At 42.8% G+C, this 27,858-nt stretch overlaps 1 protein-coding gene across 1 annotated transcript; it reads right to left on the reverse strand.

The window, feature by feature from the left end:
• Window positions 1-8,453: 8,453 nt before the first annotated feature.
• SOCS2 (suppressor of cytokine signaling 2) lies at window positions 8,454-11,193 on the reverse strand. The gene is made up of 2 exons (XM_051625930.1): window positions 10,975-11,193; window positions 8,454-10,008 (listed from the first exon to the last, which is right to left on the reverse strand). Exons 1-2 carry the CDS (start codon window positions 11,117-11,119, stop codon window positions 9,560-9,562), a joined length of 594 nt encoding a protein of 197 aa, XP_051481890.1. The 5' UTR covers window positions 11,120-11,193; the 3' UTR covers window positions 8,454-9,559.
• Window positions 11,194-27,858: the final 16,665 nt, after the last annotated feature.

Below are 27,858 nucleotides of genomic sequence, written 5' to 3' on the forward strand. Positions count from 1 at the left end.
TGAGCCTGACAGCTGCATTTAATTGCAGATAATGTGCCTATGCTTTAAAATAGAAAATGAAGACAAGCAGTTACTTCCCTTGCATTTATCTTTTTGCCAGATGAGGCAATTAGGATTATTTGTTTTATACTGTCCAAGAATATCTTAGAAAATAAGCAAAACATACGGATATGCACAGAGCAACTCTGGTTCCTGCTCAAGTAAATGGTAGCAGTCATACAGCCAGCACTTATTAATGTCTTTGCTTACAGTCTAAATAGAGATGTAAGGAAGAAAAGCAGTGGAAGGAAAGAGATAAGCCTAAGGAGGAGGAGGATGACAGCAAAAGTCCAAGTCTGATTAAAGGAAAAATCTAGTGTTTCCCTTTCCTTCCACTAGTTTATAGCTAGTGCTGCAGATTCACTACTAGAAATTGTAAATGTGCTACTGATGTTTTGGCTTTGTCTTCAGCAATGCACCCCAGGTGTTTATTGTACTTTCAAGTTACAGAATAAGGATGTTCACAGGTAATACTTTAAGTCCAAGGAGAGAAGCCCTTAAATTTTTCATTTTGGTTCCCTTTGGGTTCAGCCCTGACTTAAGTTCTTCCAGTTTAGTTGCGGTCCAAGCTCAACAAAACCTCAGAAGGATGGTTTGGTCCTTTTCCAGTTTTAGGGACAAAAAAAAAAAAAGCCAGTTTGGGTTCAGCTCAGCTCCCCACTAACTCTGCTCAAATCTCAAAGCTAACCATGTAGGTTAAAAAATTATTTCCTAGACTTCGTAGATCAATGGACCATGGCCAATCCCGCACATCCGTATCAGCAGACTTTGTTCTGTCTGGTTCTGTGGACTGAAGAATCACAGTGGTCATTAAGCCACTACTGAATTTGGGGTTAGCAAGTCCAAATCTGTGGGAACCAGGCTGAGTGGCATCTCCTCTGACAATGCTCTTCTCTTTACATGTGGGTTATTCCAGGTCAGAATACCAGACTTTTAAATCTACCATACACTTTTTTAAAGCTCTCTTAAAAGTCCCAAATTTTCTAAAAAACTGTACAAGTTTTGGGTTTTGTTTTTTTTGGGGTTTTTTGTGTGTTTTTTTTAAAAAAAAAAGCTTTTGAGAGGATCCTTTATGCTAATTAGAGTCAAGCTGCATCCTAGCATGTTGATATTTTCTTTTTTTCCTACAGACTAATTTGTTTCTGCTGATAACAAGAGCCAAAATGTGTTTTTAAAACTAGTGCAAACAGATTTAATCTATTAGGACTGTCCTGTTTTCAATTGTCTGTAGGACAGCATTCCAACTTTAAGGACAAAAGAAAAGAAACATGAGCCTCTAGATTTGTTTATTAAAAACACATCTAATTGGTTAAATCTCTCACAAAACCTCTGAAATGAAGATGGAAAAAAAAACCAAAACATATATTGTTGCCTGTGATTTTTAGAAAGAAGAGCAGAGAAACATGTCTGAATGTGATGTATCTCAAAAACACTGTTAAAATGCGAGTCAGGGTGGCCCAAACTTCAGTGGCCTGAAGAGCAGATGACGGTCTTGCAAGTCACTGCCATCCACTGCCTTCCCCAGCAATATCCCTTCCCTTCCTCCCTCTCCTCTTCCTCCTCACCCGGGTCCACATTGCACTACTCCCATTTGCACACCCAGCCCTCGGTAATGCCAACACTCGGCTCTCCTGTGCCAGCCAGCAAAAAGCAGGCTGATGCCGAAGAGAGGAAGGTTTTGATACGGATATGCTGCTCAGCTTGTAGACTGAGCTTAGTGCTGTACTGGGTGCTGGCAGGGTTTGAGGGCACTGGGCTGGGGGTGGGGAGAGGGTGTCACTCTTCAGGTGGCATTTGCTATTCCAAAAATGATTCCTTATCACTCCTGAGAAAAGGTGATGGGCAAGACTGGCATGCATCACTGAAGGCAATCAGCCCCTGGGCTGCTGCTTAGATTATTCTGATACTTTATAACTTCCCTTTCATTTAAATAATAAAGGTTTTTAATAACGTCAGTTTGAAGAGAGCAATGAATATAAAATGTAACATCATCAGCTTCTTATAAGTATGTCCAGCTGTAGGTAAAGTGTAGCACAGAAAGTTTCAAAACATCTTACCCATGGGGTTTGGAATGACCATGTATTGTCTGTATGTTTACCTCTGTTTCAGTAATAAAAAGAAGTGTTTATTTGCAGTACTGCAAATAATTATTTCTTAATGTGTTTACTTAGATACAAATAATCTGTAGCCAAAATTTGAATCCTGAATAATTATAAGAAAATATGTAGGAATCAAATGCAAAACTTTTGTATTCATTCCAGAAAAAAAAATCTCTGCAAAACCCCTCCAATTAATATTTTCAAAATGTGACTCAGTGTTTCTCAGAATTTTTAGTTCATTTTCCTTAAATGTATGAATTAATGTAGTTCTTTCTTTGTTTTTTAAGTTTAAATTAAAGGTGCTTTGAGGAGACAGATTGAAACACTGCAAGCCTCTAAATATTTATTCCAGATGTATGACATTATTTTTTAAATATAAAGCAACCATTTTAATCAGGTGAGAACAAACAAAGCAAATTCACAAATCAGCCTGAAAATCAAACATTAACAAGTAAGAAAAAGGAATAAAATATTCAAGTCTGAAACCGTTTCACAAAACCTACTTATTTTGTTTGCAATTGACAGCATATGAAATTATTGTCTAGCATTTTACATAAAAGACTGGAAGGTTGGTTTTATTTAGGGTCAGAATAACTACTGTTTTTTGTCATCTTCTGTTTCCCAGGCTTTGAACTGGACAAACTCATATACAGTACCTGTATTTTAAAGGTTCTTACTTTCAGGTTAAGCTCTTCAGGAGCTAGTAATGACTCACTGAAAGTTTTTACAGGTACCCTAGTGAGAGAATTGCCACTGCTTGTACTTCTTCCATATGTCCTGTTTTCAAACAAAAAATAGGCTTTGATTTAAAGTTCTCTTACTCTATTTTGTTCCCTTTCAAAAAAGAAACCTTTCTGTATGCATGGCTGCAGCAGGCTAGTTAAGCAGCCTGCAGTAGGCACTGCATCCTCCATCAGGGAGTTCAAGAAAACAGAGGAATTTCCAGAAAGCAGATTTCTTCTCACAGGCAGTTTCTCCTGCAGGAAACAAGAATCTGAAGTGCTCCTGTTCCTCAAGGAGCTGTGATGCCACTTCTACTGCAATCTGATCTGAATCTCTCTTTCCTAACTTACTTTGCTTTCTTCCTGGCAATGCAACCATTCAAAGATATTACCATAATTGCAGCTTAGGTTTCTGTCAATGTTCATTGAAATAAAAGTGACTTTTCAGCCCACACTGGTAAATGACAAAATGTTACATCCACTGCCCACTTTGCAGTGATAGGTATATTGCAGCTAATACAGGCTCTGTCTTGTTTAATGTTGCTCTTCCTAAAAGAAAATGGACCAGCTAAAAACCCCACAAACAGGAACAGTTGATCCATAAGGTATTCTGCACTTCAGACTGTGTCAATAAGCAGCACACTAGGTAAGAAAAAGGCAAGTGTAAGACGTGTCATATATGTGTCCAAAGTAACCTATCAAATTTGGAGATTCCCCCATGACAAAATGAGTGTGGGTACAGAGATCCAACTGAACAGATCCTATCTTGGGGCTGCAACCTGAAGAGATACAATTAAATGGTAACAAAGCATTTTGAAAATGGATTTCACGGCTTTTAACTATCAACCTTATAACTGTTTCTTATACAATTCCTGTTGTCAAGCCTGATCCAAATAACCTCAACAAGGTCAACAGAAGATTTTGCCCTGGGCTTTGAATCTTTTCCCACATTAAACATACCTCTACATTTCCTATTTTCAGCCAACAGTGCACCAAATTGTCATCCTCAGCTATTAAACAGCAATTACGGAACAATTTGACTGAAAACAGATTTACTTACATAAACCCTGCCTGCCAGTGAAAGAAAAGTTGAGGCAGAAACACTGAGTTTGGGTTTTTTAAATGTATTTTGTTCTTTGCAGCACTCAGCACTAAACCTTTCCTGTATTACCTGTTTTAACTTGGTCGTACTAAATACCAGCTTGCTCCTTATAGAAATATAAATAACTATTGGACCTGCATTTTATTCTTCCTTAATACCATAGAAAGCAATGGTATTATCTTGGTATTTCACTTCCTGGAGAGTTAATGGCTCCAACTGGAAAAAAACAAAGCAAAGCAAAGCAAAACAAACAAACAAAAAACAACAACCAAAAAAACACAAAGGTGCAATCCTTTTTTAAAAATAGTATTTAAGCAGAATAAAATCCACAATTTATCAGGCAGATACCAACATTATGGTGGTATCTTTTTACATTTCCCTAGACTTCTTTGGAGGCACTGGCTACACAAAACCCTGTAAATAACCTGATTAATAAAGACAGTTAATTCCTCCCTGACTTGGCAACCCTGGGACCAAGACAGACTGATTTTTCTGTAAGATTGTTGTGGGGTTTTTTTCCCTGAAATTCCGCTATCTATCCAGATTTTGTTTGTATGTGGTTTCAAATTGTGTGCTGATACCAATTACTCCCCTGGACCTTTAAGCTCTACTAATACACCTTTCAGCATTGTACTAGTCCTGATGGCCAGTTATTTGATACACCTTGTGAGAAGTGCCACTTCTCATAGGAACTGCTCGCTTTTCTGTGTTCTTTCCCTTCAGTCCCTTCTAAAGACACCAAAAGGACCAGCAGTGGTTGGCACAAATGCCCTTCACAGCCCCTGGCACTCCACCTCCCAGTTTCCTTGACTGATCTTCAGCCCGTTGTAGAAATTGCCCAGTTTCAGCAATACTGTGGCAAACAGCCATGTTGTTGTAAAGTGAGCTCAGACCTTCGTGATCTCAAGTTCTGTGCCGATGGAATGTTGTTTCCAGGCATTTTCAGTCATACCAAGGGCTTAGCAAAATACTGAGACCTGCTGAAGTTAACACTAATAAAAAAGTGGTTTCCAGGAGCTAGGCTGGGATACCAAAGTAGCTTGTCATCCCCACTTCCTCTGTGCATACAGCACTAACCAGCTCAGACCTTCCAAGTGATTTCTAGTTACTCTATTTGGAAATTTTATGGTATACATACTAAGAGTTTCCCTTATGTCTATAGTTGTTTGTTGTTTTTTAAAATAAAGCTTCTTTCAACAGAAAAGTTTCTTATTGAGAATCTGTAATACTAGTGTTAGAATTCCTCAAGCCGTTACTTCCTCTAGAAGTCAATATGATACTTAGATTTATTTTAATGACAGCAAGGTCAGCAGAAGTTTTAATTTACTTTATTTTAAATGACTGTTAGACACGACACCCACGTCTAAAGGTATCTCTTCCCATTTCCATCATGTGTTTTGGCTTAAGAACAAAGCCCTGACAACACTCAACTTACTTTCTGCTACATCCTAAGCTTATAGCCAGAAGAAAAATCAATAGGAATTTATGAGAAACACAAGAAAAACCTCTTGAATAGCACATGTAAGTAAAAAACGTTTTTCTACAACTGTAACAGGGTCGTTTACCTACAGAAAACCTCACTAAGACACAAGAGGTGGCTAAGATACAGGAATTCATGTAACTACAGAACTCTGTCCTTCCTATCATATGTATATCCTGTTTTCTCAAAGTGATGAGACTTAATAAGTGTCTCAGATTCTAAGGCTCCACAGTTTTTAGTGAGGAGTAAATTCTGGATTGTTTTGAGATACAGAAGTAAACTCCTCTGTCCCCATATTCTAGTGAGCAATTTTTCCTGCTTGCTAATAATTGTATATTGTTTGTCTAGAATGTGGTTACATAAAATATAATTAGGACAATACTGATGAGATCAGATTAAAATAAAATTACTTCTAATGCAATGGCTGCAGCATCTTGCTTATGCTCCCACTCTACCCACCCATCTTCTACTTGAACTATTTTCTGTCTCTGGTGACAACACCAGCAGCAGGGAAATACCCATGCAACTAAAATGGAGCCACAGATCATGCTTGTGCTAGGTTTAGTGCTAAACGAGATGCAATCACCAATTCAATTTTCAACATTAATCTTGCAGTTATTTTTTATTATTTTTTTCAAGCATCACCTTTTAGGATTGTGGGATTCTCAGCTTTCCTTTAAGTAAAATGAAGAGGCTTTCAGGAACTAACATTCCAGGTATAAGCTGGTAAATCTGAAACCTCAAGACCCGAAAATGAAAAACCAGTGGAGTGGAAAAAAAAGACTTAGGATTAAAGTCCTTATCGTGATTATTGGTTGACTCATGGGCATCAAACCTGTGAAACTGGCTTCACTGAACACTCTGTGCTAGCAATTCAAGATGACAGATATCAGTTAGAAATAATTTTTGGAATCTGAAGGGCCATCAATTTAAAAGCTAGTACTGGAAACAAGCCACAGCAACATCCATAAAGCGGAAAAAAACCCAACAACTAACACTAGAACTTTAAAAAAAAATGTTTGGACATGGTAGTGCCTGAAAAGTCACAAGATCTACATGAAAGATTTTTGCACCACTGTAATCTAATCATGTGCTATCCTTGGACTTTTTGGTAATAGAACAAGTAATTCCTCTGTGCTGCCTTAGAATGAAGCTGAGCTTTCAGCAAGCTATAGTGTGGTTTAGTTTTACTAGTGCAATGCATCAACCCTAGGGCGGGCATCCCAATGAGGACAAGAACTATGCTTTCATACAAAGAGGACTAGTTCCCCCTCCAGTCTGTTCAAAATATTGTTTGGTGCTTTGAGCACACCACAGCTACAGACCCTGCTTTTCCTCACAGTAACTAATACAAATGATATGAAGTGTAAGTCAGTATGCTCAACATTTGGTGACTTGTTTCCACACCACAGTAACTACTCTTGTTTATTTACAAGAATCACCACCTTTCGCTTCACTAGCACTCCTTTTCTTCAGCCTGCTGTTTGAACCTTGTGCTTCGGAAAACTGCTAACGAAAAGCCCAGCAAGCTGCCCTGCACCGGCCCCATGACATTCCTCAGAGCCTGGCTCTGCCATCGAGTATACCTGGCCTGTGACTGCTTATGGTAGGCTGCCAGCAATCAGCCTTAAATAATTTCTTACTTGTACAACAGGGCTGTCTCATTGCACCCCAAAGCTCTTATCTTCTCAGTCTGCTTATTCCAGCATTGATATTCATTATTTAAATTCCTAGGCCAGCGACTAGTCTGGAGGAACTTATTTTAAAGGACCTTAGTATAATGTGTTCACCAATGGGACCACAAGTGTATCACAGCTAAGTATCACCTTGGCTAAAAATGCCCAGTACAGGAGAAGGTTAATGTAGCAGCAGATGGAAGTGTTTCTTACTGTACCAGAAGTTATTCCATAACACAGCTACCTAGTCTCAAGGCAGAACTGGACAAGAACTGTAAGAAAACAAATTCATTAGAATGAAACATGTCTCCAGGAACACAATTATTTCACACGCACTGTTCACAGGAAAAGCTCCTCAGCTTCAGGGTGGCAGATCCCAGCAAGACAAATGACAAGCACGGAAGAACCTTGATTACAACATATACCTGGAATACAAAAGCTCTTCTGGGATGGGAACTGAAGGGTAGTCACTGTGTCCAGTGAAAAACTTCCCAACAATCTGCTACATTTTGGCAGAGCACAGGTAAAAAAATTATATAACATGATCTTTTGTTTTTCAGAGAAAACTCCCCTCATTTCTATACTAAAGCTTGCATTAAAAACTGGAAAAAGCTGTGGAGAAGGAAGAAAGCCACCTCTTTCCACAGAGGAACAACACTTGCCATACCAAGTGACCATCTCCTCTGCCTCAGGTTCTTGAGGTCTTCCTTGTCCCAACAGCTGTGCTGCTCATTTCTACCAGCATGTTAATGACAAAATTGAGTGCATAACACTGGGAGTTTAGATGCAACAAAATAAAGATACTCAGTGCCCCAGAATTTATGAGAAGGGACATAGCATCTTGACAATACTACAAAGCAGTTAAGTCACAAGGAAAACAAAATTAGTTCATGTTGTTTCTATTTCACCCTGGGAAAGTCTAGATTACAGTAAGTCCTGACAACCCTCAAACACAGGTCTATTTGCTCTAATTAAAAAGTAAGCTAAGGAAAGAGTTAAAACTATGACATTGTTGACTGAGGATAAATCTATGTCCTTGTTTCTCTCTTTACTGCTCTCCTATTACTCTCATCTAGATATTTCTTCTATTCAATACTGCACACTTAGATGGAGGAATGGACACTGAGTGCTTTAGTCCCTTCTTCCCATTTGGAGGACTGCTGTAACAGAAAAAGCAATGTCTTGTGCTAATGCCTAAGTATGGGAACTCAGCAGGCAGCCTCTAAACCAATAATCTGAATATAATCCAGCTATATCTTTGAGCAGCACTACACAGGCAAAGAGGTATTCATCCTTGCTGATATACGTGCATTTATTTGAGTATTGGCTGGGAAATTATACAGGTTCATTAAGATCACTGCTTCCTGAACAGCAGCAAATCCATACATACAAAGATTGGGAGATTGTTGTGCCATTTTGTTTACTTTATTGAATAATAGTCTGATAGTTACAATGGTGAATTGGAAGGAAAAAAAGAAAAAAAAGAAAAAAAAAGAAAAAAGAAAAAAATTAAAAACCCAAACAAATCCCTCCAAAAAAACCCCACCCAAATCCATATTTCCCCACATTTTGGGAAACAAGCTGAAGAAAACATTCTACACTGTAGAAGACAGCTGTAACTGCTGATATCCATGTTTTGACATTGGAACTCGGTAACTGCAAGTCTGCAGTTTACAGTTCTAAAGCCTCAACCAAAAGAGGCTTAATAGTAATAACATGGATATATCACCACTGGGAAGATGTTAACATGTTAACAAAGATTCTGGGATACCAATCTGGTATAATCAGCAACATACTGGGTTCCTATGAAAGATGTGGCATTTTTCCTTAAGGTCAGCTTTTAAAGAACTTCAAAAAACCATGTTTTAAACTGGTTACTTACAGTAATCTTTTGCTTGCAGAAAAGCACAAGAACTATATTTCAATATAAACTGAATACATGATCCCTTTTTTGACTGAATTTGATTAGTTGCATAACTTTGGCAAGATTATCACAGTGTGATCCAGTTAAGCTTTTAGGATTATACGAACACCAGCACCAAATTAATCTTGGAATCAGACAACTGAGACACTTACGCACTCTCATTTGTCTCTGAACACTTCTGCAATCTGTCTCGGTCCCACAGCTTCAGCTAGCATTTGATAATTAGTGCAGTATTTTATGTCATTGACAAAGCAAAACAATGTGGACAGATTACCGGCTTCCCTCTCCTCACAATAATAGCATGCCACCTTCTTGAACCCCCAAGGATGCAAACTGGGATTATTCTACATAAAGTCTCCCTTTGTGGCATCTGAAATAAAAACCTTTCCCCCAGAACTGCCACTGTTTTGATAGTGAATTCCATGCTGAGCTGTACAACTGGTTACTCACTTCTTTGGCCGATTTTAAGAATTGCATTTAAAAGTTACTCTACATTAGAGGCATTTTAAAAAGACATTTATACCTGGTATTGGTACTCTTTCAAGTACTCTTTCAGTCTTGTTGGTAAAGGCAGCTCCCAGATCTGATTTGTACATTTGTTTATAGTTATTCTGCAGCGGTGTTGCAGAGATGGAGCAGACATATAGAGAGGTTTGTTCAAGTAAAGATGAACTGTTCCATTTGAAGGCGTTTCCGTTCTGTCCTTGCACATAAGAACATAGTACTCAATCAAATGCACAACGCTGTTGAACTGTTTAAGTCTAGATCTGACACAAGTGATAGAGTCCAGTCTAAACTTGCCATCTTGATATTCTATACGTAGATTGGTTGGTCCTGCCGATGTTTTTACTGAAATAGTCAATAGATACTCTGAATGTGAACTGTCCCTAACCAAGAAAGTCCCTTCGGGGGCATCCTGTAGTCTCTCTTTGGCTTCAGCAACAGTCATATTGCCCCAGTACCATCCTGTTAAAAGAGGAGAGAGAAAAAAAAAAAGGGCTTTGTTTATTCTTGTTTGTTAAAAAAGCTGCTCCTTGGCCGATATGCTTGTAATAACCCGTTTCCTTTGTTGTTTGAAAGCTAAAGTCCTGCAGGCATTGTAAATTTTTACTTGCTGTTTAAATTAATTTGCTTTACAACGCGTCTCGTTTCGACAGAGCCTTCCACGTCACTGCTGATATTCACATCTATGCACACACACGCACAAACTTTCCTGCCGAGTCCTGCGAGGCTGACGCCGAAGCCGCCGACCCGTAAGGTGGCGGGGACGCGCCCGCGGCTCCGCGCTGCGCACACGCCGGGGCGCCCTCCCGGCACACGCTGGCAGCCCGCAAAAAGCCCGCTCGGAAACTCTGGGCAGGCTGCTGTTGAAACGAGCTCCGTCTAGGAATCGGAGGCAGAGAGGGCTAAGAAAACAACTTCTGCGGTGGGGCTGCCGTCCTCGCCGGGAAGCAATGAAGACAAAAGCCCTCCCCTCCTGCCGCAGCCAAGCCTCGCGTCCCGCGGGGCCGGGCGAGCCGCCGCCACGCCGGCGAGCGGAGCGCAGGTACGCGGGGCCGAAGGGATGCGGCGGCGGCGCCGCCCGTTCCCCACGCCGCGGCCCCCTCGGCCGGTAGCAGCGCCCGGCCCTCACCCGGCCGGCCATCCCGGGCTGCCTCCGGGGCGCGGCGCTGCCGGCAGTTTCGCTTCCGTCGCCGCAGCCCGTGGAAGGTCGGAGCCACCGCCCCTCGCCGCCGCGTGGCCGCGACCCTGCAGTGTCGGGCGGCGATGGCAAGCGGCGCCCCGCAGCCCGCTTCCCCTCTCAGCCCGGCGGGGCTTCCCGCCGCGCCGCTCCGCCTCCTGCGGGGCCGCTGTGCGGCTGGCAGCGGCGAGCCGAACGTCCTGGCGAGCGCCGCCGCCCCGGGCGCTGCCCCCATTCACGGCCGGGCTTACCTGTCCGCCGCAGCTCTTCCATAGCCGCGGCCAACTGCGCCGCCTCACGGGACTCCTCGGCAACAGACGCCGCCGTTCCGGGGTGTCCCCAGCGCGCCCGGGAGTCTGCCGCGCTCTCCAAGGACCCGGCGGAGCGTAGGGTCATGGGGGGCGGCGGCGGCGGGCGCGGCCCCGCTCGCACGCAGGTCGGGGATGCCCGCGGGGAGACGGCTCCGCTTCGTCGCCGCCGCCTCCGCGGTGCTCAGCGCCGCGCCGGGTGCATGGCCCCGGCCCGGGTGCTGCCTGCGAGCGGAGAGAGAGCGTGGTTAGCGGCGAGCCCCGCGAGAGGCGCTCCCGACGCAGCCCGTGCGTTCCCGGCGCTCCGGCTTCGGAACTTCCCAGCATCCAGAGGAGACACGCGAGGCAAGAGATCACCTCCCGGCGGAGCGGGGGAGGGACATATCCTCCCCCCACCCTGCAGCTCAGCCTGTCCCCGGCTCCCCTCCGCGGGGGACGAGGCGGCGGCCCGCGAAGGTGGTCTCGCTTTATTGCAAGGGCAAGCCCGATGATGCGCCTCTCCCTCGCCGTAGTAGGGCTGGAGGGCGTTTGGGGAGGGAGGTCGTGGGGGAGAGCCGAGCACGTCAAGTGGGAGAGTGGGGAGGGGTAAGCAGCGAGCGACGCAGGTCCCAGAGCCGGCGCTGCCCGGCGTGCACGCTGCGGTGAGTAGGAACGGCACCCTACGCCTTTCAGCAAGGTCGTACGGGAAGTCGTACCTCTAGGAACGGGAGCCCGGGGTGAGCCGTGCTCCCGGGGTGGCAGGAGCTTCTCCCGGGCAGCGGCGTGTCCGGGCGGCCGCGCAGCGGGTACGCGGGCAGCGGCGGCTCCCGCGGCTGGCTGGCCGCCTGGGTACAGGAAAGGGCAGCGCGATGGAGGGCGCGATATATTTAGCGCGGGGCAGGAAATGTGCTTTTCCCGTTCTATTAAATGCTGATATTACAAAAAAAAATTATCTTTCCGCTTGGCTGAAGAGAACGGGAGGGACAAAAAAGAATCTCTCGTTCTCCCACCGCCACGGCGGGAGCGACACGAAGCCAGGTAGCGCCTGCGAGGGGCAGCCTAGCCGGCTTGGCCGGTGGCGGGGAAGGGGCTCCTGGGGAAGACAGGGACCCCCGAAGGTGCTTGCGAACCCGGCAGAGTCTCTGCTTCCAGGTGCGCAGCAGCCGTCAGGTGAGGGGTTATGCCCTCGTACGAGGTGGCTCCTCCCGTCACAAGTACCGCGGCGGAGCTCAGAAACTTTTCCAAATTAAACTTTATTGGCAGCTGATAGAGTGTTCTGCCGTGTTTCTATCGCAACACACGCCGGCACAGCGGCGGCAACCTCCCGGCAGAGCCCAATCCCCGTTCGCTTCTCCGCCGCGCAGGACCTTCGGCCGCCGGCTCGGGGGCCGGGCGCAGGTGCGCCTGCCGCCGGAGCGGCTGCGGGGCTGCAGGCCGCAGAGCTCCAGCGCAGGTGGGAGCAGCCTCGCCGGGAGTGCCCGTGCGCGACCCCTTTTGAAGGGGAAATGCCGGGAGCGCCTGGCCCCCGAGTGCCGGCGCCCGCGGGAGCTCAGCGGGGACGGAGGGTTTGCGAGGGGGTGGCAGATCGCTGCAGCGGGGCGTCCCCGGCAGGGGCGAGGAGCACCGGACCAGCCCGCCCCCAGGGTCGGGGGAGCTCCCAGCCCGCCTGCCGGCCGGCTCCCTCCCGGGAGCAGGGCGGCGGGCTCCCCGCTCTCGAGCAGCGGCAAGGCGCCGGGCGCGGGGGGGGGAAGGACGACGGGACTCACCCGGCCTCGGCGGGACGGGGCTGGGGCCCCCGCTGCCGCCGCCTGGAGGTGGGGCGGTCAGGTTGCTCTGGCTCCCGGCGGCGCTGGGGGACCGGCGGAGCACAGCACCCACCGCCGGGGAGATGTGTCGGGGCTGCGCTCGGGCCGACAGACGGGCTGCCGCTGCCGGAGGAGGACGGTGCTCCTGGGGAAACAACACCCTCCGCTCCCCCCCTCTCCGCCGTGCGGGCGGTCTGTTCGCCTTTGATTGCGAGACGAGGGCATTCTCCCCCCGCCGCTCCCCCCCCTCCCGGGATGGCTACATACAAAGGCTGCTTTCCAGGAACTTTCCAGGAACCGCATCATGTGACAGGACCCGCTCCGGCGCCTCCACAGCGATCACGGCCAGCCGGAGCCGCTGCACCGAGCCGCCGCCCCTTGTCACGCCGGGGCAGCGCTCGTCCGGCCCCCCCCCGCGCCCCCGCCCCCGCCCGCGGGAGGCGCGCGGCGAGCAGGTCAGTGCCCGGGGCGGCGGGGCTGCCGGCGCGCGGGCGGCCATTGGGACCCGCCGGCAGGCTGCAACGGCCGCTCGCGCGCGGGCGGGCCGCGCGGCATCTCCTGAGGTAACCGGGGGAGGCGGGAGCGCGGCCCGGCCCTCCCCCCCCCCACCCGCGGCGGGGCCGGGGCCGCCCGGCCTGCCCGGCGCCGGCACCTGAGCGCGGCGGCGGGGTCCGCCCTCGGGGCCGGGAGCGCGTCCGGGGCCGGTGCCAGCAGCGCCGTGCCAGGGGCTTGCGGCAGCCGATGCTCCTGGGACACCCCACCCTGGTCTCCGCCCCCCTTCACCCTCCGGCGCTAAATACCTCGTTGCTACAAGCGGCCGTTACGCGGCGGTGCGCGCGCCGCTCCTTCTTCCCCCCTCCGCGATCCTGTTTGTTTGTTTGTTTATTTATTTATTTATTTTGAAGTCAACCCGAAGCCGTTCTTCGGCGCAAAGATGATTGATTGCGCCGCGGGTGCCGCTCGGTAACCAGGCACCTTCTGCCGCTGCGCCGGCGGCCTCGAGCCGACTCCAGAAAGGCGCAAAAAGAGGGAAGAAAAGAGGGGAAACAAAGCCGAAGGGGCAGTGTTGGTGTCAAACCCCCGTCCCTGGCAGCAGGTCAGGGCTCCCTGCAAGCTGCACGGTGGTGGTTGGAAGGGAGTATCTCGTCGGGATTGACGGCAGAAGGGTTAAAGGGTGTCTTTCTGAAGTTCTCAGGAAGAAATAACATAAAATAATACAGAATGATACCTTTAAAAATCGGGGGGGATGGGGGCAGCCTTTGTTACCAAAGAGATAATAAATAAGTAAGCGGGGCTGCTCCGGCACCGCCAGCTCCCCGGTGCAGAGAAAGCTCCCTCAGGGACGCTCCTGCCTTGGGTCGTTCTCCCCAGTAACTCCTGAAAGTCGATGTTTGGAAGGAGAAAAAAAAAAAAAAAAAAAAAAAAAAAGAAAAGAAAAAGAAAAAAAGTCTAATTTTGAGGGAGGCTTTTCTTTTAGCAGATGTTACTAAAAATTGTTAAATATCAGGGCATGAGTGAAGAGTATTAGAGTCAATAGTTGTCTTAAAAATAAGTGCTGTATTTAGTAATTAAGCAGATTGAGGGAAAAACAAAACAAAACAAAACCAACAAAACTACTTTGTTAAGTGAATTGGTCAGTATGGTTTCATCTGTTTGTAATGCTTGGGTGCTTTTGAATTTAATTATTCGGTTTCTGAAAAAAGGTGGTTTTAATCACTTACAGCACCAGGGATTTAAAATGAGGTCTGAGGAACAAACACGGGCTTGCTTTCTTACTTAAGCATTCTCAGAAATGGTTTAAAGCAATTTATGTCTTTAAGTCATTCTTGCTTTCATCCATGCAGTTCAGATAGCCTCAGATTCAGCCTCTAGTGAGGCTAAGTTTTTGTTGGATAGATGTGAAGAGGAGAGAGAATAAGTCCTCTAAAATGTAGTTGATAGTTCTGCTACAGATGATCTTGCATAAAATCTAATTTACTTTTTCTGAATTGCACTTGTTTCTCTATGTTTAGAAGAACAAAACAAAACAAAAAAACAAACCTATTTTTATGACTAAAATAATTCCATATATGTCTATGCAGGTACAGAGCTTTTGCTCAAAAATATGCTATTTTCAAACAAGAGTATTCAATTTAGGGCTATTCCTTTAAAGTTCAAGAATTAATCTTAGAGAATTGGAATGCATCTTGTCTAGATACAAAGCTGCTTTTTTAGAGCTTTGCTGTAGTTCTCCTTATGTTACTTATTAATGGCATTTTTATGTGGATAGTATCTCAAGACTTCCTTTGCTTCTGCAGTTTACTCGTCACTTGAAGTCATAATAATTTGTTTCTAAAACCACAGCTGGCTGCTCTAAAGGCAGAGAGAGGAAGACCATGATTTATGTGGTGAACGAGAAACAAGAACAGAAGAATGTAATAAATATTTGTTACTTAAAACTTCAGATACTGTTATGAAAAAGGTAGAATAAAAACTAAATAGGCAGTATATCAGCAGGATCTTTACTAAACAGAGTTCGGTCAAATTTTTTTTTCATGAGAAGTTAATGTCTTTCCAAAATAGTACTAAAGACCTGATAAATTTACAAGAGTAATGAAATACAAACTTTAAAACTGCAGATTGATCTTTAAATGACACTTTTGGCACCTCGTAAGAGTACTTTGGTTCACAGTTACCCTTATTTTCTGGTATGAGACTTCTATGAGTACTATAGGGTTGCTGGAATAAGTTAGTATTTCACTGTTTCTTTCAACAACGTGAGCTGGTTTTCTCCTCTGTTTCACAGAGCCACAGGGGAGAAAAAAAAAATTAAGTGTAAGAAAAGGTGATAAATTAAATTTCTTTGGGGATTATCGGCCACATGTGGTGAATTAAACTACTTTAAGCTACTTTTTAGCTTATTTGGCATTAGGATGTTTAATACAAACTTAAGTGGTTTACTATATAAAAATTAGAATGCAGCAGGAGAAAGATATGAAATTGAGAAAGAGAAAAGAAGTTGCACAGAGATCTCAGACTCTGAAGCCCTAGCTTTCTGTCATGTAAACAAAACAAGATTTTAAAAATTTGCATATATGAAACAGTAATTATTCTAGACAGAGCCACTCATACAAAGAGAAAATTAGTTTATACAAATGGAGTTTTAAAATTTTTAAGTATCATTCACACAAAGTGCTTTATTTAATTTTAGTCTGTATGTTTTGGGGTAGTAATTCTAGGACAAATATTGCCTGTATGTATAAAACTATGAATGCTCTGAGCCAGTTTTAGAGGCGTATCATCCGACTGGAGATGAAAGGCACAAACTTAGGGAATCTCTGATTTCTTTTCCAGATGCTTTCTTCTGTGCATGAACATTTTGGTTTGGGCAGTATACCATCCATATAGTAATTATTTTTAATTGAGATTTAAATTAGTAGTGAAAACATGAACATTAAGAGTCCTTGGCAATCACAAGCAGAATATATTATGTTTCTGACTTGTTTTTAAACGTATGTGCTCAGAAAGAAGGGGGAGGGGTGAGTGGATTTATTTTGTAATTTTCCTTCAGGCGAAAATCTGTTTCATGACCAAGGAAGACGGCAACAATGTTTTTACAATAGTGTGAAGTGCCTGTTGCTAGAAATTATTTTAACTTTGTTCCTGAAAAGTATGCCAGATTTACTGGAGAGCTAGCACACTGATTTATTTATATAATATGACATGAGTGGAGGAGGGGGTAATGCATTTTTGGCCCAGCTGATTTTGCTAAATTTGCTTTCATTTGCTGAAAGGTTTTACTGATTTACTAGTTACCTGGAAGAATACAAGGGGCCTTTCCTTGCTCTCTGCGTCCTTACTTCCCAAAGATGCAGCACAGAATATCCATGATCTATGGCATACCGTTTGGTCAGATAAAATCCTCTTTAGTTAAAAGGCCAGCTATTGCATATCACGTATGTCTATTTATTTCCCATATTTTGACAACTGTTTACCTGAACTGATCAAATAACAACGTATAACTGCCATGGTTTCTCCCTCTCTTGTGATTACAGTAGTCAGGCAGCACGTCTGGTTCTCGAGCAGAGAGAGATGAACACTGAGCCTTTATCTCAAGCAAATTAGAGCAAGTTAATTGTAGTCCCGCACCACAAACAAGGTCTGCAATGTGAATTGGTAGAGAATTTCTCACTCAGCATTCAGGATAAGGTTTGCTTATTTCACAAAGAGTTCCTAAAACATAATAAATACAGCAGAGAGCAAACAAATATTTTTGTAAATGGGATCACTCTGCTCTTTCCTTCCAGCTGCCTGAGGAACAGTGTGTTTTGATGAAATAAATTATGATCTATACCAAACAATTTTACTCTTAGCCAGCTGCCACCTTATTTCCTGCCATTTTATCTATTCAGATGTGAATGCTTTATCTTTCTTGAGAAAATACATTTGGTAAAGGATAATAATAAAAAAATCCAGTGAATAATTTGTATGAATTGGTGGTGTTCTAAAAGAAAACCAGCACTTGTAATTTAAAATCAAACCATCAAGAGAGAACACTAAGACAGCAGTATTTCAAAATAACATTCAGATTATTTTCTTTCAGGGACAGTTGAGGAAAAAGAAGGATTATTTCCTTTAGTTCAGTGGATAGGCAGATGGATAATCACTGGCAAGCATGAAAATCTGACCATAAGAAGGTGGTATGTAAAATCCCTCTCTCATCTCATCTCATCATGTGCTTTCTACTTTTTAAAACTTATGGTAGCATCTAAAGGCCTCAACTGCACTGAGTAAGAGGTCATCTAGAAACACAGAGGATTTTTATTTAAAATCATTAAATATAGTGCTTTTATAGTTTCTCTACTATTTGAAATTTAAATTAAAAGCAAAATAACGTAAAAATAATTTGGCTGGACGTGTTAGGGAAAAGTGGAATGTGTAGGTGCAGGGTACTAAGTATATGTAAAAAAAAATATTTACAAAGCAGCTTTCACCTTATACTATGTTAGGCTTCCTTATAGCAAGTGAGCAGAATTCTCTTCTGTCACTTTGTTATTTTGTGAACTATGCAATTTTACTCTGACTAGAGCTAGCTAAATATTATTGGAAGTTACCTGATGATAATTGTAAATATACATAGTTTTGACAGGATTTTCTTCTCTATCACACACTTCCCTTTTATGAACACAATGGAAAAAAAAAACTGCTGGCCAGAACCATTTTGATAGCAGTCATTTTAAACAGCTACTGGGAGAATATTTGCTATTGATTTGAATATTCAGATTATAGTATAAGGTGCTGTGACTGTAATATTTATTTACCTTGTTTTTTGGCTGAGAAAGTGTGTATGAGCCTGAGACAGAGTGCATAGGTGTCTATGTACACATATACCTATACATACACACATTCACAACTGCATTCTGGAGTTCTGGAGAAATGTACACTTTGTTTTAGAAAAATCCTAGAGATAGCACAGCTGAAAGCACTCTGAAATCTTGCATTCTCGTCCGAGATGCTGCCAGAAAAAACAAGCCTTTAATGCTTGAGGAGGCTTGAGATGTTTTCTTGCCAGTTGTGAGTCCTACTTCTCAAAGTAAAAGAGAGCAAGTAGTGTCTGTGAAAAAAGTTTTGCTAACAGACAGCATGGAGGCAGCTCTCCTGTACTCTGCCAATCTGTAAGTAATTAAAGGTCCTTTGTTGATGAAGAATCGGTTCTGAAACAAGTAAGAAAAATTATAACAGGTGATGCAGTGGCTATCTCCAAAGGAGAGAGTTTTGAGTGCAAAGTAAAATGAAGATGATGAAGAAGAATCTGGGTTATATGTCTCTGAGTAAATGGTCTCCCATCAGAAAAATATTTATTTTAAATCACTGTTCTAGTTCTTACATTAAAGATGGTTTAATTCACCCAGAGCTATTTGGCCTTGAGGATGAATTCCTACAATTAAGTGTTTATGATTGAAAGTGCTGCCATGGAAAGCAGACAGATTAATGTCATTTCAGGAATACTGTGAATCATTAAATGAGTTGTAGAACCTTTTCCTGGGCATGAGCCAGTTTTAAATTTCAGACTAAGGCTATAATAGAGTTTAGCATAAGGCCTGACATATTTAGGAGTTTGAATAACAGGATAATCAACATGTACTAGTGTGTTTATATAATTTTAAACTTCTTACAGGTAATTAAAAATATACTGCCCATGGTATGTGTATATGCTGTTTGGATCAAATATATTTTTCAGATTAGTCTAACTAAGTGTTAGTGTCAGGCAATGAACTTAACCTGCCTCTGACATGCTGGCTTCTTTTGGTTCAAGATAGGCATGGCTGCTTGCCCCACTTGCACGTAAAGAGAGGCTGGACGTGGAATGTCATACAAACCTGAAGGGACAGCAAGAAAACAGTGCTAGCTGCCAACTCCATTCTCTTTTTATTTATCATGGTTAGTGCTTGTTTTTTGTTGGAAGGCTCCAGGCATTGTCCTGTAACCGACTGGTATTTTGGGAGGATATAAACTGAAATACAGGCCAGACAGACAGAATGGCATTTTTTGGGCTCAACAGAGGAAGCAGACACAGGACTGCTCTTCCCAGTTAAGGAAAGAGCATTGGCCCACAGCTCACCTTTTCTTGGCACACCCTGTCCCTTCCCAGGATTGCTTGCCCCTCCTGTAAGCAGTTGCACCATGTATCATAGTATGATAGAATTGATCGGGTTGGAAGGGACCTTGAAGATCTTCTAGTTCCAACCCCCCTGCCATGGGCAGAGACACCTCCCACTAGACCAAAGCTCCATCCAACCTGCCTTGAACACTTCCAAGGAGGGGGCATCCACAACTTCTTTGGGCTGCCTGTTCCAGTGTCTCACCACCCTCACACTAAAGAATTTCTTCCTATGTCTAACCTAAGTATTCCCTCTTCCAGTTTAAAACCATTCCCCCTCTTCCTCTCACTACAAGCCCATGTAAAAAGTCCCTCCCCAGCTTCCCTGTAGGCCCCCTTCAGGTGCTGGAAGGCTGCTGTAACATGTCCCTGGTCCTTGCTTCCACCCTCTGTAGGCTTCCCTTTTATGTCTGACTTTTTCCATGAGCTCCTTGTTCATCCATGCAGGCCTCCTGGTGTTTTTGCCTGACTTCCTCTTTGTTGGGATGCATAGCTCCTGAGCTTGGAGGAGGTGATCTGTGAATATTAATCAGCTTTCTGGTGGTCTTCTTTCTTCCAGAGCTTTATCCCATGGTGTTCTATGAAGCAGGTCCCTGAAGAGGTCAAAGTCTGTTCTCCTGAAGTCCAGGGTAGTGAGTCCTCCATGCTGCCCTAAGGAACATGGTCATTGCAGTCAAGGCTGCCCTTGAGCTTTGCATTCCCCACGGGCCCCTCCTTGGTGAGAACAAGGTCCCACATAGCACCTCTCCATATGGAAATGTGGAAATTAAAACTCAAGGTAAAACTGGATAGACTGCTTGAGGCAGTTATTATCTCCCCTTATACTGTACCTGAATCATCCCCTCCTGTGGCTCTGACTGTGCTGCCTGCAGCAGGGATGAGAAATTAACTCTCACATTTCCCCCTGAACATCTTCAGCTTTCAGTTTGGTGTGTTAAGATCAATGCCAGTTTCAGTGCGGCTCAGAACTGCAGTTGTTCAGGAGCAGCTTCATGAGCTGTTTGGTTGTGAGGCGGCAAATTCTGCCACAGGGTGGGGTGTATGGTTGGGGATGAGAGTATACTACTCCTTCAGCCATCTGATTTTAATCCCTTACCATATGTGAAGTCCTTAGATGCCCTCTGCTGCCATATCCCAGAATTAGCAGATGGCTCTGTGTAACCAAATTCAGATTTGCTGGTTTGTTAATCCCTCCATTTTTGTAAATGAATGGTAGAGGGGAAATAATACCATAATTATTACAAAATATGCAAACCCTTTATAAAGTGTGAGTTTGGGCTAGATATCTTTGCTGACTTTCAGTGCCATTGCCCTGTATTTCAAAATTTTAACACTATTCTTAGCATTCTCTTTAGAGCTTGCTTCTCTTGATAACTTATCCCTCTGGGAATAAATTTGATCCAGAAATATGCCTGAGGCATAGCAGATTTTTTCCCAACATTTCAGGCCACATCATACTAAATAGAAGGAAGCCACAAAACCTGCTGCTGTAGATCAGTGTTCTGGGAAGGAAGTAAAGGAGTGACTGGTTGTATAATTTGCGTAAGACAACAGCAGGTGAGGGTCGGTATCTAAAATGCAATAGGAATTAGATTGCTGTCCCATGTTTGCCTGTGTTATGACAGTTTTTGTGTGCTGGCAGGCACAAAGCAATCCTGAGTCAAACAGAGCTAATCTTGGAGGGAATCACTCTGCAGGCTTTAAGAATCAAGTGTTTCTGTGGTGCCTGAGCTTTAGCTGTGTTAGTTGTACCAACTACTTTTCCCTTCTATGAGGAAAACCCAGCAACACAATCCCACCTTTAAATACCCAGCCCAGGTTCCTACCACTGGTTTGGCCTAGTGCGTTTGGTCCAAATGAAATTAGCAGTCACATTCTGTGTGCACTTTTACACATGCCTGACCTTTTCTGAGGACTGTTCTTTTTACTCTAGGTGGTTGCCAGGGATGTTACAGGCAGAAGCAGGCATGGCAGAGGGAGTATGAGCTTTCCGATGGGACATGTGACAGTGGGAATCTGTTCCAGGTAAGTGAAGGGGGATGTGTACAGAGAACATGTCAGGGGGCCTCTCTGCCAGGCTACTGAAAGGATACAGTCTGGGTTCATTGAAGGGGTGAGCTTTAACACAGTGTTTTCTTGCCCCCCAGCACAGTCCTCCACTTTCAGGCAAACTGGTCTAGAATATGCTACTTAGATTTTTCAGGAGCTATTGTAATTTTTCCAGACCATAATCTCAAAGAAGCCCACAGTAAAATCTTCTTATGAATGGGGGCTTTTGTTCTGCAAGACTATTTCTGAAACTCCTGGGTCTCTGGTAGCCATTACATAAAAGGCTGAAACATGGACTTGTTAATATCCTTTTGTTTTCAGTGTGTTCATTCCTTCAAACCCTCCTCTTTCTCCAAGAAATACGTGGAACTCTTCAAGTCCTCCATACAGATGGGTTACATGTTGTTATGGTGGCAAACCTGGGAAGCTGTACCAATTTACACAACTTGACAATGTGGTCCATTGCATATATTTTTACAGAATCCACATTTTTCTGATATCTTCATGTTCTTTCAATGGCTTTTTTTTTTTTTTTTAGTTTATTGATCAAGGAGTGGAATCCTGTGTCCAAAGAACGTAAATAACAGCTGTTTCCATTCAATTTTCATTTATAGACGTAAGACTTCAAAACAGATTATTTCTGGAAGCTTTCACAATCTAGTCAAAATGCCTACTTAGTCAGAGGTACTAGTGAGATGTTACTGAAATCCCTTTGGACTGGCTATCTGGAAGGATGCAACAACAACAAAATTCCCCAAACAAGACTGATTAGTCTTCAGACAGTTAACTTCAGCAGTCAGTTGAAGCATATCTTTTAATCTCCTCGGGCATTTTCAGGATCAGTTCTTGGAGCTGTGCTAAGGGGAAAAGAGTATGAATTGTTAAAAGAGATGAATTTTTAAAAAAATTGTGTTTAACGGTAGTTTATTTTAGCAAAATTAACTTATGAGTGCAGCTGAAAAGGAAAAAACCACAAAACACCACCTAGCCAGCTACACAAAGTGAAAAGATTATTTGCCAGTGTCATAGTTTTTTAAATAACTAAACCCCTTATGTCCTGAGAATAAATGAAAAACAGCTCTTTAATTTTTTATACTGCTGTTTTCTTTTGTTGACATTTCACTAGGCCTGAAATGGAAACACAGCATTTTTATTTAGTAATGCCTAAATTAAGATTTTAAGAATTATGTCCAGTTATTGGGTTTTTTCCTCATTAAGCTTTGAATGCCTGTCACCTCGTTATTTTGCCAAATGCCTCAACTTGAACCATTTCTTTGATCCTCTGAAGGCTGAGAATTACAGAACATTGACATTTAGTAACCTTTGGGTATGGTTCATTTACTCTGATGTGGACTGTTGAAGAAGATGCTTGCTCCTAAATCCGGATTTTGTTTGAAGTTATAGGAATGCACTTTCTTCTCTGCACATATAATTTTGTTTATCCAGAAGCAAAATCCTTTTATTTTTACAGGATTCTCAACTGGGGGTATCTCTGGACTGGACTTGATGACTCAAGTTGTTTAGAGAACAGTGATTATGTGTGTGAGATGCTGGTTTTGTGTGTCTCAGTAAGCCTGTACCAGACTCATTACAACGTAGTTGGTTGAAGAAAGACAATCTGAGCTCAGGTTATTTGTGAAAACTATGTGGGTCCCAATTCCCTGATTTCAGAGGATGTATTTTCTAAATTTAAGAAGTCCAGATGCCAAGAGGCTTGATGTTTATTCACACTAGAGCAGACTCCTAGTTTCACACCCCACAGGACTCCTTGGACTCCTTCTGGTGCCCCTCTACACCCAACATGTAATTCTCTTTTTTTTGCTGTATCTTTCAGTTTGAAATATCTGAAATGACATGAAACTGTCCTGCAGCCGGGGAGAACGGTGCTTTCCTAGCATTACAGCGAGGATACATCTGACATGTTTTGCGACGCGGTAATGTTTGATGGTGCACTGTCAGCTTGAGCAGTTAAGAAGAGCAACAGGGTAAAGTCAAACAAGAGGTGATCTTGGGAGCCTGGTGTGAACTCTCCTTGCAGGGATGCACAGCCATTGCTTTCCAGAGGGCAAGGTGGAGCAAGGGCAAGTAAAGAAGTGGGGATTAGCCAGAGTGTGAGTTTGCTCTCCAGCCTGCCACGGTAAGGACATGCTCAGGGACCTGGAGACCACCTCTGGCTGAGGCAAAGTGTAGACTCGGGTATTTTGACTATAAGATAAACACTTGATTCTTAAAGAAATATAAGGCTTCTCATTTATAACTTCTACAAAGTCATGAGTTAAAATCTTGGTCATAGGGAAGGAAAACACTCACCTAGTTCTGCCAACTCAAGGTTTTGCACTCGGTGTGGACAAGGACTGGACTTGTGTAGGTACCAAGCACAGCTGCTGTCAGGACCACCACTGCTCCTCTTCACAGGCCATTGTGTTACCTTACCAGTGGCCTCTTTGGGCTCATTTCAAATATTTTTCTTCAAAATTATGGGCATATAAAGTCCATGAACTGTAATCCAGATAAACAACAAACAGCATGCTTATTTTAGTAGATCTGAACATACATATATATTCCCCTCTAGAAAGGGACTTTTGTCCTTTTGTTCTTATCTCTGCTTATGATGAACTTACCATGAATTTTGTTTGCACTGTGCCTCAATTCTGGATAGGAAATCCTTTTTCTTAATCCAGTTCTAAAATCTGTGGAAACTGCTGCCACCCTCAGTTTCCCCAGCATTTAGTTCATGAAAAACAGTGTGGGGAATGTGAGTTTTGTAAAGATACAAGGCATTGGGAAATAACAAGTGAACCCATACTTAAACCAATCTGGATTAAAAATTACAAAATAACAAACAAATATGAAAAGGGATGCAAAGTCTTATGCTACTACATACTGACCAACTGTTAACTAAGTAGAGGTCAAGGACAATTTTTTTCTGGCATTAGCTTATTATTCCATTGAAATCCTCAGTGTGCCTTCACTAAAGCACTTCGCTGCTGCAGCACATCTCTAACCCACTGTAACCTGACTTCAGAAAAATACTACTTAGCGCATTATTTGTTTAAACAAATTCAACATACATTTGAATAATGAGAAAGACTAGCAGTATTTAAGAAACAGTAATTTTACATGGGCCTATAAAACTGTTTTGCCAGCAAGAGTCAGGATTGTATGTTTGTACAGTTGGATCATGCTTTAATAGTTTAATCTGCTACTTAGGATAATTTTTATTCTGCATGATAATGGCTTAATGCAGTAGCCTCATATAACAGTCTTTTTTTTTTTTTCCTCATTTTCTGTGACACTTACGTGGTTAAACTTCTATTAGTCTTGGCAGAAGAGATGCTAAATAACAGCTCTTCCAGAATTCTTTTCCTGTGATATCTTGTATTTTGCTGGTAGGGACATTCTTTTCCTGAGGAATTGTAAACTTTGGTAGCAGTCAAAACTGGCCTTATTTTAAATGGTAAACTGTCTCTGGTGTGTTTCATGTCAACAAGCAGAAAAGCCGAATATCAGCACAACTCTTACCTGTATTTATTACTTATTTGATTTTTCAGAAAGCCTGGTTGGCAGTTTCTCAGCTCCCCCAGCCATTCCAACCTCTGTGTGATTAAGAACTTCGTGATACACTAATTTTTCAACTGCATCATGACACTTAATAAAGAGTGGAACTACAGGATATAAACTTTTACTTCTCTAGAAGCCATGCAATGCAGAATTGTTTGGTTCATGCAGATTCCATATAGCTCTTCCTTATGATGTGCAGTGTCCTAACAGCTCTAGTCATATGTAGTGGAACTAATGTTCTGTGTGAATAGTTTGAATTTTCAGAGAATTATGTGCAAATTACCCAGAAAGTTAGCATTTTGGTGTTATTTTTCTAGAGGTAACAGTTGGGACCATAAGCTCATTAGAAGAGGTGCTATAAAGATACATAAAACAAGTAACTATCTTATTTCTTCTGTGACTACACACCGAATGAAACAAAAAACCCCAAACATCTGAAGTATTATATTTTAGCATTGGAGGGTTGATTAAATATAAGGAACTAAGATTAAAATCTTACACACAATTTATTCAAAATTAAAGACTAAGTGTATGTGAATTACTCTATACAGAAAACAGAGTTCCTATATATGGGCTACATGCTATTGAAGTGTAACAGGAACAGCAAAAATATTTTTATCTTAAGGGGAGTATTTTTCTTTTACATATATGCTCTCTTAAATTGTAAAAAACAAAAGTAATGCTGCTTTCATTTGCCATCTGAATCTCAACTAAGCTTCATCCTCCCTTCATAGATGAGAAGGAAAAAGCACCTCCAGAGAACAATTTGTGTGACACATTTTAGACAATAAAAATCTTAAAATCAGATCAGCTGCTTTGTGTAGATACATTTTTTTTTTGTGTCAGTTGACTGGGGTTGATAAGGGCTGCCTACAAAGATTAACTTGGGCTTAATTAGTAGCTGTCTCCATCTTAAGAGAGGCATCCAATTTGTTGGTATTGTAGGTACACACTTTGTCAGATGTTTAATCTAGTGAATGGTGGTCAGTTTTATTATATTGTAGCATTAAAACAAAATATACATCCTCTGTTACAGAAGAGGAATGCAGACTACATCTATGTGATCTCTTGTGTGGCTTTGTACTGGTTTTGAGGATGGATTGAGCATGTAAGAAATTGTAGCAGAGCAGATGCTAACATTCATAAAGATTAGAATAAATGAGAAATGCAGTGTTGGCTTTAAACAGCAATTACTGATGTGACTTGTAATGGAGCTGCAGCGATGATTTATTCTGGTACAGCAGAATTTAGACATGGCAGTTGAAACTCAGACCTATTACAACAGTAAATGGACACAAAGGGAACTTTCCTGTAGGGCTGAATAACTGGGCGGGGCAGGTAGGGATGCATGGATAACTGCTCCCTCCATTATAGTTATGAGGAACTGATGCACAAAGATATGAATTTTGACACATGGGTGTATATGGCAGTTGGGTCCCACTACTGCTCCACTGTTGGCTCATGTTTTGAAAATGGGAGGGTGACATCTCTGCTATGCATTACAACAGTCAAAGCAAATAGGCAAGTCCCACAAAATAGCCTTTGACCCTTCGAATCCAACCACTTTCAGACCTGCTAGGGAGTTCCTTTTTCATAAGTGCTTACAAAGTTAAAGAGCAGCTAATGCAGGTCTCTGGTAAATCTGATCATACTACTAAATCCTCTCTGGTTTCAGACAAACCCAGTGGAGTCATTGTGCAAGGTTGCCTCCTGGTGGTAGTACCAAGAATCTGCAGAAGGACATAATTTGCACCGAGAAAAACACGTTTTAAAATCATGCTTCCTTTTTTAATCCAGGTCTAACTAGAGGAAATAAATTAACTTTCCTTTCACTAGGACATTAAGATAAACTGAGCCGCAATTTAAATGGTCTGAATTGAGGGCAAACTTTTTGACTGAAACAGAGTTTTCTAATGGCAGGACAGCAAGCAAAGCCTGAGACCGTTAAGAAAGACATAAAATAAAAAAAAATCAGTAAGATGTACCCAACTATTTACTGTCCATAGCAGTTAGCCCAGTAAGGTCTAAAATAGTAACTGTGAGATACAAAGCAAATGGCTAAGTGCTTAAAATCGGATACAAAGGCACCAGAGGAGCAGACTTAATATTCAGTGAATTCTATGCAACTATAGTTTTCAACATACAAAGATCAACATGAAGCAGATCCCAAACTACCTTTCAAATGGATTATTCTTAAGCTTGGAAGTGGGACAAGAATCAAATGGGTGGATTTCTAATTCCAAGTTTTCAAGTGAAGAGAAACAGATTAAGACAGCTTTATGTAGTTTTTCAGTACCTACAGAATCAGGGGGACAGGCTGGATTTACTGTGAGAGTAGATTTTAATTAAGTTGTGTTTCAGATGACCCAGGAAAAAGGTTTACAAAAGAATATAGACTGAGAGTGGCAGTGTAATGCAGGGAAAGGTTTTTAAATACTGATTTTTACGAGCTAATGTAATAACAAAATGGCAGAGGGTACACGCAACGAACATGTGGTTTAGACTCAGTTTCCAGTAACTGGTTGAAGAGGAAGTACTGAAAAGATAACAGTCCAGCACATCACAGATGTGCATCAAAATGCCTGAAAAACATCCAAAAATGTTTGGAAAACACTGAGAAATTCAGCATTTCTGCAGTGCTTTTGGATGTTTGATTAATAACAGGGTTTGACAGGTAAGAACAGACAAATAGAATAACAAGGTTTCTGTAAAGCAAAATGTCTTAATAGTATTAGGCAGCAATAAGCTAAAGTACCAGGGAGAGGAAGGCCAAAAAGTAACTGAAAGTTTAGA

Source organism: Apus apus, chromosome 1, assembly GCF_020740795.1.
Source record: "Apus apus isolate bApuApu2 chromosome 1, bApuApu2.pri.cur, whole genome shotgun sequence".
Classification (NCBI taxonomy): Eukaryota; Metazoa; Chordata; class Aves; order Apodiformes; family Apodidae; genus Apus; species Apus apus.

Coding starts and splice junctions, on each gene's coding strand:
- SOCS2 (XM_051625930.1), bottom strand. CDS start 11,119: ATGACCCTACGCTCCGCCGGGTCCTTGGAGAGCGCGGCAGACTCCCGG. Junction 10,009..10,974: donor GGAAGAGCTGCGGCGGACAG/GTAAGCCCGGCC, acceptor CTCTTTTAACAG/GATGGTACTGGGGCAATATG.